Genomic DNA, 12,428 nt, shown 5'->3' with positions numbered 1-12,428 from the left:
CGAAAAGGCCCTGGACGCATATTTCCATGGATTTTATTTCTGATCTCCCTGTCTCTCAGAGGATGTCAGTTATCTGGGTGGTTTGTGATCGCTTCTCTAAGATGGTCCATTTGGTACCTTTGCCTAAATTGCCTTCTTCCTCTGATTTGGTTCCATTGTTTTTCCAGCATGTGGTTCGTTTACATGGCATTCCGGAGAACCGTGTCGGACAGAGGTTCCCAGTTTGTTTCAAGATTTTGGCGGTCCTTTTGTGCTAAGATGGGCATTGATTTGTCTTTTTCTTCAGCTTTCCACCCTCAGACCAATGGCCAAACCGAACGAACCAATCAGACTTTGGAAACATATCTGAGATGCTTCGTTTCTGCTGATCAGGATGATTGGGTGTCCTTCTTGCCTTTGGCTGAGTTCGCCCTTAATAATCGGGCCAGCTCGGCCACTTTGGTTTCGCCTTTTTTCTGTAATTCTGGTTTCCACCCTTGTTTTTCTTCAGGGCAGGTTGAGCCTTCGGACTGTCCTGGTGTGGATTCTGTGGTGGACAGGTTGCAGCAAATTTGGACTCACGTAGTGGACAATTTGACATTGTCCCAGGAGAAGGCTCAACGTTTCGCTAACCGCCGTCGCTGTGTTGGTCCCCGACTTCGTGTTGGGGATTTGGTTTGGTTGTCGTCTCGTTATGTTCCTATGAAGGTTTCGTCTCCTAAGTTTAAGCCTCGTTTCATTGGTCCTTATAAGATTTCTGAAATTCTTAATCCTGTGTCATTTCGTTTGGACCTTCCAGCTTCTTTTGCCATCCATAATGTGTTCCATAGGTCGTTATTGCGGAGATATGTGGCTCCTGTGGTTCCCTCCGTTGATCCTCCTGCCCCGGTGTTGGTTGAGGGGGAGTTGGAGTATGTGGTGGAGAAGATTTTGGATTCTCGTATTTCGAGACGGAAACTTCAGTACCTAGTCAAGTGGAAAGGTTATGGTCAGGAGGATAATTCCTGGGTGGTTGCCTCTGATGTTCATGCTGCCGATCTTGTTCGTGCCTTTCATTTGGCTCGTCCGGATCGGCCTGGAGGCTCTGGTGAGGGTTCGGTGACCCCTCCTCAAGGGGGGGGGGGTACTGTTGTGAATTCTGTTCTCGAACTCCCTCCTGTGGTTATGAATGGTACTTCGGCGAGTTCTGTTCATGGACTCCCTCTGGTGGCTGAGAGTGGAGCTGATGGGTCTGAGGTTCATTCTCCAGCTGATCTCGTTTTGGCCTTGGCTGGCTGCTCTATTTAACTCCACTCAGATCGTTACTTGATGCCAGCTGTCAATGTCCTAGTACTGGTTCAGTTCTCTTGGATCTTTCAGATGACCTGTCTACTTCAGCAAAAGCTAAGTCTCTGCTAGCTTATTTGTTATCATTGTTTTTTGTCCAGCTTGCTATCATGATTTTGTTCTGTTAGCTGGAAGCTCTGGGATGCAGAGTGGCACCACCGCGCCGTGAGTCGGTGCGGTGGTTTCTTTTGCACACTCTGCGTGTTTTTTTGTTAGTGTTTTATGCTGACCGCAAAGATACCTTTTCTATCCTCAGTCTGTTTAGTTAAGTCTGGCCTCCTATGCTGAAACCTGTTTCATTTCTGTGTTTGTGACTTCCATCTTAACTCACGGTCAATATATGTGGGGGCTGCCTATTTCTTTGGGGAATTTCTCTGAGGCAAGGTAGGCTGTATTTTCTATCTTTAGGGGTAGTTAGCTCTTAGGCTGTGAAGAGGCGTCTAGGCAGAGTCAGGAACGCTCCACGGCTATTTCTAGTTGTTGTTTGATAGGATTAGGGGATGCGGTCAGCAGAGCTCCCACTTCCCAGAGCTAGTCCTGTATTACTAGTTTGCTCATCTGGTCATTTCTAGTGCTCCTAACCACCAGTTCAATCATAACAGTGGTCCTCCATATAATATAATGCTGTCCCCGTGGTCTTCGATATAATATAATGCTCTCCCCATGGTCCTCTATAGAATATAATGCACTCCCTATGGTCTTCCATAGGGCACAACGTCTCAGAAACGTCCATGTCACGACTGTTTTTGGGTGTCCCAGGACCAGGGGCTCCTTTCCTGTCCCTAACGCTAGGGGCGCCCTAGCTCACCCTGCCCCTGGATTACTTCTGATGGTGAAGACGCCGGGGCCACATGCCTTGCCTTAGCACTTCAATCTGCTCTCAGTCTGTACCCTTCCCCCATCCAGGGAAGAGGGGAGTAGTGGTGTACTGTAATACACCAACCAGACTAAGAAGATAATATTAACAGAGGTAACAAAAATAACAAGCATACAAATATACTCACACAAACAACAGAGCAATGCACTGGGGAATGGAGGATGGGGGGAATGGAAGATGGGGTTAAACCAACGTAGGAGAAGAAAGGGAACTATTACACACTCAAATCTTAGCAACAGTCACAGATAAATCCATCAAACACCTTCTTCTATAATTACCAACAACAGCCTCCAGCCATGCAGCATAAGCTACTCTGACAATGAGTGCTAGCCAGGACCCATATTATATAAGAGATGGGAGTGGCTAACAGTGCACAGCTGAGAGCCTTAACACGGGAAAGCTTCCAGGAGCTCTCAACTGAGCAGATTAACACCTGCACTGCTAAAAGAAATGTGTAATATGAAGGTGAAGTGCTTCTAATCAGTGCAGGAGTAAGAGAAATCAGACGCTGCGATCTTCTGGCTCCTCTCTTTCGTGACAAACGCTTGACAGTCCCACATTGCGTGTCGATGACATCCTCCATAGAATATTATGCAATCTCCATTGTCCTCCATAGAATATAATGTTGTCCCCATGGTCCTCCATAGAATATAATGCACTCCCCATGGTTTTCCGTAGAATGTAATGCGCTCCCCTTAGTCCTCCTGTCATGAGGGGGTCAAGTCCTCCTGGGAGATCTGGGGTTAGAATATCACTACGTTTTGTGAATCACAGATCTTCCATTTAGCGTGTGTTTGTGTTTCATGTTAAATGGATTTTGTTTCCTTTAGCGCTGAGGAGATTAATAACCCTTTCTATTCTGGTTAGAAACGCGCAGCTCCATTTCATACCTGTTCCTGACCTGGTCATTTCCTCTAGCCATACAATCTGGCCAGACCTTTTCTTCCTTGACAGTTAGGTTTTAATTCCTTGCAATTTGGAGTTGCTGTGCTGAGTTGGAGATTGGTGTGTCTCAGCTTATCCTACCTGCAGAAGTAGTTATAGGTACGGAAACTGAGACAATATCTGTTCTACTGGATAGTGGGGCAGGAGCCAATATGATGGATGCTCGGTTCGTTTAGCCCTATGGTCTCTTCTGTAGTAAGCTAGTGAAGTCCATTCCCTCTGGGTCAGGGAAGCTTTACTCAAATAGCACATAAGGTGAACTTTCGTGTAAGGACTCTTCACAGGGAGCTCCTTTCTTGTTACCTTCTGGAAGGCCTCCCTACTCCTATTGTGTTAGGTCTTCCCTGGTTGACTATGCACAATCCAGTCATAGACTGGCAGGACAGAGAGATAATTAAGTGGAGTGATTTTTGCAAAAATAATTGCCTAGGTACTATAATCTCTAATGTCTCCAGAAAAAAAAAACATTACATCTTTTCTCTCTGATTTTGAGGGGGTGTTCTCTGAGAAGGGGTGTCAAGAACTGCCTCCCCATCTTGTGTATGATTGTCCTGTGAACTTGCTTCCGAGTGCAAAGTTGCCCAAGATCAGATTATACAATCTGTCAGGTCCCGAGAGACAAGCCATGAAAGACTATATCTCTGAGATCTTGCCAAGGGACATATTAGACCCTCATCTTCACCTGTAGTGGCGGGGTTCTTCTTCGTGAAGAAGAAAAATGGGGGCCTGTGTCCCTGTTTAGACTTTTGAGTTAAATCAGATTACTATGCAGGACCCATATCCCCTTTCACTCATTCCTGATTTGTTCAATCAGATTATTGAGGCAAAATGGTTCTCCAACTTGGATCTCAGGGGAGCCTATAATCTGATCAGGATTAAGGAGTGGGATGAGTGGAAGACGGCTTTTAGCACCCCACAAGGGCATTACGAAAGTCCAGTCATGCCTTTTGGTTTGACTAATGCTCCCACCATGTTCCAGCATTTCATTAATGACATTTTTTCGTCACCTTGTCATCTATATTTGTAGTAGTGTATCTTGACGATATTTTGATCTACTCGCCAAATCTCAAGTCTCATCAGTTACATGTCAGGCAACTTCTACAAGATAATAAACTGTATGCCAAGTTGGAGAAGTGTGTATTCGCCATACAACAGGTTCAGTTCTTAGGTTTCCTAGTGTCAGCCACAGGTTTCCGCATGGATCCTGATAAGATCTGAGCGGTTCTGGAATGGGACCTCCCAGAAAATCTGAAAGCATTGCAAAGCTTTTTGGGGTTCATAAACTATTATCAGAAATTTATCTCAAACTTCTCGTCTATTGTCAAACCCCTCACTGACATGACTAGGAAAGGTACGGGCTTCTCTAGGTGGTCCGACTGCGCTCGCCAGGCATTTTCTCCTTTGAAGAGGTTGCTTTCCACTGCACCAGTACTTATCCAATCCGATGGTTCTCAAGCATTTATTGTCGAGGTTGATGCTTCTGAGGTGGGGTCGGGCTGTACTGTTTCAAGAGTCGTCCCCTGGTAAGTGGCATCCTTGTGCCTTCTTCTCCAAAAAGTTATTATCGGCTGAAACATACTAAACTGTAGGTAATAGGAAACTTTTTGCCATTGACCACCTCTGCGGCCTTGGGGTTTTCATTTTTTTGCGCTTCCGTTTTTTGCTGCCTGTTTTCTCAGAGCCATAACTTTTTTGAGGGCTTGTTTTTTTGCCAGATGAGTTGTACTTTTGAACGACACTGTTGGTTTTATCAAATTGTGTACTGGAAAACTAGTATACAGCACAGCCCACACAGTAGTATACAGCAGAGCCCACACAGTAGTATATAGCACAGCCCACATAGTAGTATACAGCACAGCCCACATAGTAGTATACAGCACTGCCCACATAGTAGTATACAGCAGAGCCCACATAGTAGTGTATAGCACAGCCCACATAGTAGTGTATAGCACAGCCCACATAGTAGTGTATAGCACAGTCCACATAGTAGTATACAGCAGAGCCCACATAGTAGTGTATAGCACTGCCCAGGTAGTAGTATACAGCACTGCCCACATAGTAGTATACAGCACAGCCCACATAGTAGTATACAGCACAGCCCACACAGTAGTATACAGCACTGTCCACATAGTAGTATACAGCACTGCCCACATAGTAGTATACAGCAGAGCCCACATAGTAGTGTATAGCACAGCCCACATAGTAGTATACAGCAGAGCCCACATAGTAGTGTATAGCAGAGCCCACACAGTAGTATATAGCACAGCCCACATAGTAGTATACAGCACAGCCCACATAGTAGTATACAGCACTGCCCACATAGTAGTATACAACAGAGCCCACATAGTAGTGTATAGCACAGCCCACATAGTAGTGTATAGCACAGCCCACATAGTAGTGTACAGCAGAGCCCACATAGTAGTGTATAGCACAGCCCACATAGTAGTATACAGCAGAGCCCACATAGTAGTGTATAGCACAGTCCACATAGTAGTATACAGCAGAGCCCACATAGTAGTGTATAGCAGAGCCCACATAGTAGTATATAGCACAGCCCACATAGTAGTATACAGCACAGCCCACATAGTAGTATACAGCACTGCCCACATAGTAGTATACAACAGAGCCCACATAGTAGTGTATAGCACAGCCCACATAGTAGTGTATAGCACAGCCCACATAGTAGTATACAGCAGAGCCCACATAGTAGTGTATAGCACTGCCCACGTAGTAGTAAACAGCACTGCCCACATAGTAGTATACAGCACAGCCCACATAGTAGTATACAGCACAGCCCACACAGTAGTATACAGCACTGCCCACATAGTAGTATATAGCACTGCCCACATAGTAGTAAACAGCACTGCCCACATAGTAGTATACAGCACAGCCCACATAGTAGTATACAGCACAGCCCACACAGTAGTATACAGCACTGCCCACATAGTAGTATACAGCAGAGCCCACATAGTAGTGTATAGCACAGCCCACATAGTAGTATACATTAGAGCCCACATAGTAGTGTATAGCAGAGCCCACACAGTAGTATACAGCAGAGCCCACATAGTAGTATACAGCACAGCCCACACAGTAGTATACAGCACTGCCCACATAGTAGTATACAGCAGAGCCCACATAGTAGTATATAGCACAGCCCACACAGTAGTATACAGCAGAGCCCACATAGTAGTATACAGCACAGCCCACATAGTAGTATACAGCACAGCCCACACAGTAGTATACAGCACTGCCCACATAGTAGTATACAGCAGAGCCCACATAGTAGTGTATAGCACAGCCCACATAGTAGTGTATAGCACAGCCCACATAGTAGTGTATAGCACAGCCCACATAGTAGTATACAGCAGAGCCCACATAGTAGTGTATAGCACTGCCCACGTAGTAGTATACAGCACTGCCCACATAGTAGTATACAGCACAGCCCACATAGTAGTATACAGTACAGCCCACACAGTAGTATACAGCACTGTCCACATAGTAGTATACAGCACTGCCCACATAGTAGTATACAGCAGAGCCCACATAGTAGTGTATAGCACAGCCCACATAGTAGTATACAGCAGAGCCCACATAGTAGTGTATAGCAGAGCCCACACAGTAGTATATAGCACAGCCCACATAGTAGTATACAGCACAGCCCACATAGTAGTATACAGCACAGCCCACATAGTAGTATACAGCACTGCCCACATAGTAGTATACAACAGAGCCCACATAGTAGTGTATAGCACAGCCCACATAGTAGTGTATAGCACAGCCCACATAGTAGTGTACAGCAGAGCCCACATAGTAGTGTATAGCACAGCCCACATAGTAGTATACAGCACAGCCCACACAGTAGTATATAGCACAGCCCACATAGTAGTATACAGCACTGCCCACATAGTAGTATACAGCAGAGCCCACTTAGTAGTGTATAGCACAGCCCACATAGTAGTGTATAGCACAGCCCACATAGTAGTATACAGCAGAGCACACATAGTAGTGTATAGCTATGCCCACGTAGTAGTATACAGCACTGCCCACATAGTAGTATACAGCACAGCCCACATAGTAGTATACAGCACAGCCCACACAGTAGTATACAGCACTGTCCACATAGTAGTATACAGCACTGCCCACATAGTAGTATACTATAGGTCACCAGCCTGAGAATACCAGCCCCCAGCTGTCTGCTTTAGCTTGGCTGGTTGTCAAAAATGAGGGGGACCCCATGCCATTTTTGTAAATTATTTAACTTAATAATTGAAAAATACGGCGTGGGTACCTCTCTATTCTTGATAACCAGTCTTGGTGAAGCTGACAACTGAGGGTTGCAGCCCCCAGCTGTTAGTTTTGTCTGGCTGGTTATCAAAAATACAGGGGAACCCACAACATTTTTTTTTTAATTATTATTTACAGATCGGGCACCGGCTGATAAATACTGCCATCAGCTGCTCCTGCTCTCACTGTTATTAGCGGCAGCAGGTGTTGGCTGATGGGAGCAGTAGTACCATCAGCTGACACCAGTGACCGGATAACTGCCCCGATAATTTCTGCTCTCTTGTCCCACTAAATGTGGATTTTGCAGACTTTCTTGTTTGCCACATCCTGAGGCTGAAGAGATCAGGAGGATTCTTAACACACAGACAATAGGATTACCATCTCTGCCTCTAATCACACTGGTCCGGCTGTGATCTATGGTACCTGATACTATTACACCACAATGGAGGATTTACTGCATTCATACTTTACCAGCTTGAAATAATAAGATTTGTAGCAAAATATTTCTCTGCATCAAAATTGTGTTTGGTAAATTGTTCACGGGTCCACAGACATAGAGATAATGGGACGTCCAGTGGGGACAAGTTCAGGGCTAAAGCCATTTTTTTAGTTCCTTCAGACAATAAATTTCGATAATTTCTTTGTTTTCAATTGTCAGGGTAGCCTGTCAGATAATAATGACAATGATGGAAAGAAGGGAGCACTGGGATTTCAACACCCCGTTAGGTAAGTGTGGCTTTCTATATATGTAATGATTACATAACAATCAGATTCCAAAAGTGAATTGACACCATTACTATGCTGGGTAATGTATCACTTTATCTGTCCATAAATGTTCATTTTCTGAAAAAATAGCAATTATTAATGCCTGCAGCAACCATTAGGGGGAGCTCAGGAGCTCACTGTATACTGATTACATATTGACCTCAATATTAAAACTGTATACACTATTGCCATTCTAGGCAAACTGGATTTTCTTCCCAAATTTAGAGTTCCTAAAAGTTTAGATCATCCTTAAAAAGGGTTGCCCAACAAATAGATAATATTAGAATAATTATATGGATATAAAAAATAAAATACCTTTATAAGATTTAGGAAGTTCCTTCATCCTAGCTCACATTATCTGTAAACCTAAACTAATCTTTATTTTTTAAATAATTTTGCTTAACATAGAAAGTTATAAAATGTAGAAAATCACTTTATTAAGGGATTGGTCTTTGTTTTTTAAAAAATAAAATTTGCATGTAAGTGACTTTCATACACATGCTTTACACCAGTTTATTTGCATGTCAGAAGGTTCTCCTTTGGAGTACAGATGATGGCAGTGACAGGATTGAGTGTGATCCAATCTCCTTCAGTCCTTCAGCAGCTGATCCCCAGGAGGAGGAGCTGAGCTGACCCATCACTGCCATCATCTGTACTCCAAGGATTGGAAGTCACTTAGATGCGATTTGCTTTTACAGGAATGAAGACAAATTCCTTAATAAAGTGATTTGCAAACTTTCCTGCCTTATGGAAAAAAAATTATAAAAACAATATATAAAACTTTAGTTACTCTCTAAAAATTGTTCATTGTTTGGTAATTGTATCTCTTTCTATTTCGAAGGCTTTACATGCCCAAATCCAAGACAGAGGAGTACTTACAACACATGGGGAAAAAAGTTCTCGCCAGTTTCCCGGTCCAGGCCACCATCCATTTCTACAATGATGATTCCGAGTCTGAGGAAGAAGATGATGAGATAGATTATTATAACTATTATCAGAATCACGAGGATATTCCAGGAAGCATGGTGGAAGACGACTCTGGATATTCCTCGGGAACTAAGCAGAGCACCAAGCAGTAGAAATGTCTTCACTTATAGACTAAAGGTGGATCAAATGGACCCCTTGGAACTTCTGATTCTGCCATACATCGCCTTATACCAGCCATGGGCATGTGGTCACTCACCTTCTGTTTTAGGATTGGTTAAGACCCCATGAAGTCTGCACTGAAGTCTCCAAGAGGGACATCTCTCATGGGGTGATTGATGATTGGGGAGGTGGACATCTACTGTGGCGAGAGATGGTTGAGGTGAAAATCTCTCTTGGGCTGAAGGAAAAATTGATAATTTGACTAAATCTAGATCTATTTGGCCTCCTACTTCGCTCAGTTGGTGCAGAATGGTCTAATTTCAAGAACCCTAAAAGCAAGAACATAAAAAGAGATTGTGTCGGCAGAAAATGACCTTATGTTTTAAATGTTTTTTATTTTTTTATACTGTTTTTTTTTTTCACTTTTCCATATCACTTTCTATTTTCACTTCATGTACGTTACAGAAGACTTTTCTGTTTTCTCATTGTCATCACAGATAGGATTTCAAATCAATGAATACACCTCTATATACAGTAGATAACACAGGATCCACTATTCACAATAGGTGATGTCACAGTTCACCTTCTCCTCCTGTACAATGACTGATAACACCTCTATATACTGTAGATAACACAGGATCCACCATTCACAATAGGTGATGTCACAGCTCACCTTCTCCTCCTGTACAATGACTGATAACACCTCTGTATACAGTAGATAACACAGGATTCACTATTCACAATAGGTGATATCACAGCTCACCTTCTCCTCCTGTACAATGACTGATAACACCTCTATATACTGTAGATAACACAGTATCCACCATTCACAATAGGTGATATCACAGCTCACCTTCTCCTCCTGTACAATGACTAATAACACCTCTATATACAGTAGATAACACAGGATCCACCATTCACAATAGGTGATATCACAGCTCACCTCCTCCTCCTGTACAATGACTGATAACACCTCTATATACTGTAGATAACACAGGATCCACCATTCACAATAGGTGATATCACAGCTCACCTTCTCCTCCGGTACAATGACTGATAACACCTCTGTATACAGTAGATAACACAGGATTCACTATTCACAATAGGTGATATCACAGCTCACCTTCTCCTCCTGTACAATGACTGATAACACCTCTATATACTGTAGATAACACAGGATCCACCATTCACAATAGGTGATATCACAGCTCACCTTCTCCTCCTGTACAATGACTAATAACACCTCTATATACAGTAGATAACACAGGATCCACCATTCACAATAGGTGATATCACAGCTCACCTCCTCCTCCTGTACAATGACTGACAACACCTCTATATACAGTAGATAACACAGGATCCACCATTCACAATAGGTGATGCCACAGCTCACCTCCTCCTCCTGTACATTGACTGATAACACCTCTATATACAGTAGATAACACAGGATCCACCATTCACAATAGGTGATGTCACAGCTCACCTCCTCCTGTACAATGACTGATTACACCTCTATATACAGTAGATAACACAGGATCCACCATTCACAATAGGTGATGCCACAGCTCACCTCCTCCTCCTGTACAATGACTGATATCACTTCTATATACAGTAGATAACACAGGATCCACCATTCACGATAGGTGATGTCACAGCTCACCTCCTCCTCCTGTACAATGACTGATTACACCTCTATATAGAGTAGAAAACACAGGATCCACCATTCACAATAGGTGATGTCACAGCTCACCTCCTCCTCCTGTACAATGACTGATAACACTTCTATATACAGTAGATAACACAGGATCCACCATTCACGATAGGTGATGTCACAGCTCACCTCCTCTTCCTGTACAATGACTGATTACACCTCTATATAGAGTAGAAAACACAGGATCCACCATTCACAATAGGTGATGTCACAGCTCACCTCCTCCTCCTGTACAATGACTGATAACACCTCAATATACAGTAGATAACACAGGATCCACCATTCACAATAGGTGATGTCACAGCTCACCTCCTCCTCCTGTACAATGACTGATAACACCTCTATATACAGTAGATAACACAGGATCCACCATTCACAATAGGTGATGTCACAGCTCACCTCCTCCTGTACAATGACTGATAACACCTCTATATACAGTAGATAACACAGGATCCACCATTCACAATAGGTTATATCACAGCTCTCCTCCTCCTCCTCTGGTACACTGAATTTTGCATAGAATATAGCATGCTCAGATAATACTTCTATACAAACAAATAGGGTCTGAGTCACTTCATTGCTGCTAATATCCATGTGAAAAACAGGAAGTAGGAGTCTAATATTAAGTTTTGTGGCCAGCGTGAAAATTGCAAGATATTTTATTTTTAATTATAGCTAGTGATATAAAATATATAAAAAAATTAATAAAAAGGCATTTAGTGGTCAATGATGTTGACTGCAAACATCGGCTGCAAGAGACTTTGCTGAAACGTTGCTCCATTGTTTGGCAGGGGGAACATCTTACAAATTATCATTTCAGTATTTGATCCAAGACCTCCCAAAGTAATGTCTGGTGACATTGATCATATGCCACCAATGGTGGAGGAGAGAGAATCCTGGCAGCAAATGGAGCCAAAGAAAAAAGAGTTTAAGGCCACGTTCACATGGTCAGTATTTGGTCAGTATTTTACATCAGTATTTGTAAGACAAAACCAGGAGTGGGAGATAAATACAGAAGTGGAGCATATGTTTCCATTATACTTTTCCTCTAATTGTTCCACTCCTGGTTTTGGCTACAAATACTGATGAAAAATCCTGACCAAATCCTGATGCAATCCTGAACGTGGACACATACCCTTATACTTCTCCTCTGGTTGTTCCTCACCTGACTTTGACTTCTAACTGCTGATGTGAAATGCTGACCAAATACTGAACGTGTGAACATGGCCTTAGCTGGCCCACGTCGTCGGAGACCCATCTCTCTGCACTCCTATAGTTTTATTGTAAATAGCTTGTACATCATGTAAATATGTTTTATGTTTTTTTTTAATGTAGATGCTATAAAAATTAAAAATTTTGCAATTGATTTATGTTGAATGGATTAAATTAAGAGAAATTTGACTGCGTTGTGTAATTCATAATAATAATAATAATAATAATAATAAAAATAATAAA

General features: G+C 42.8%; 1 protein-coding gene across 2 annotated transcripts in view; it reads left to right on the top strand.

The window, feature by feature from the left end:
* RIPPLY3 (ripply transcriptional repressor 3) overlaps positions 1 to 10,073 on the top strand; it is a 50,909-nt gene extending 40,836 nt beyond the window's left edge. For both annotated transcript variants that reach the window (XM_077299387.1, XM_077299388.1), the window contains exons 3-4: positions 8,070 to 8,137; positions 9,018 to 10,073. In XM_077299387.1, coding sequence (XP_077155502.1) covers positions 8,070 to 8,137; positions 9,018 to 9,255 — 306 coding nt within the window. In that variant the 3' untranslated portion in view covers positions 9,256 to 10,073. The remainder of the gene's footprint in view (positions 1 to 8,069; positions 8,138 to 9,017) is intronic.
* Positions 10,074 to 12,428: the final 2,355 nt, after the last annotated feature.

Source organism: Ranitomeya variabilis, chromosome 3 (assembly GCF_051348905.1).
Source record: "Ranitomeya variabilis isolate aRanVar5 chromosome 3, aRanVar5.hap1, whole genome shotgun sequence".
Lineage (NCBI taxonomy): Eukaryota > Metazoa > Chordata > Amphibia > Anura > Dendrobatidae > Ranitomeya > Ranitomeya variabilis.
The sequence above is the reverse complement of the archived record's forward strand: the minus strand, read 5'-3'. Positions and strand labels throughout refer to the sequence as shown.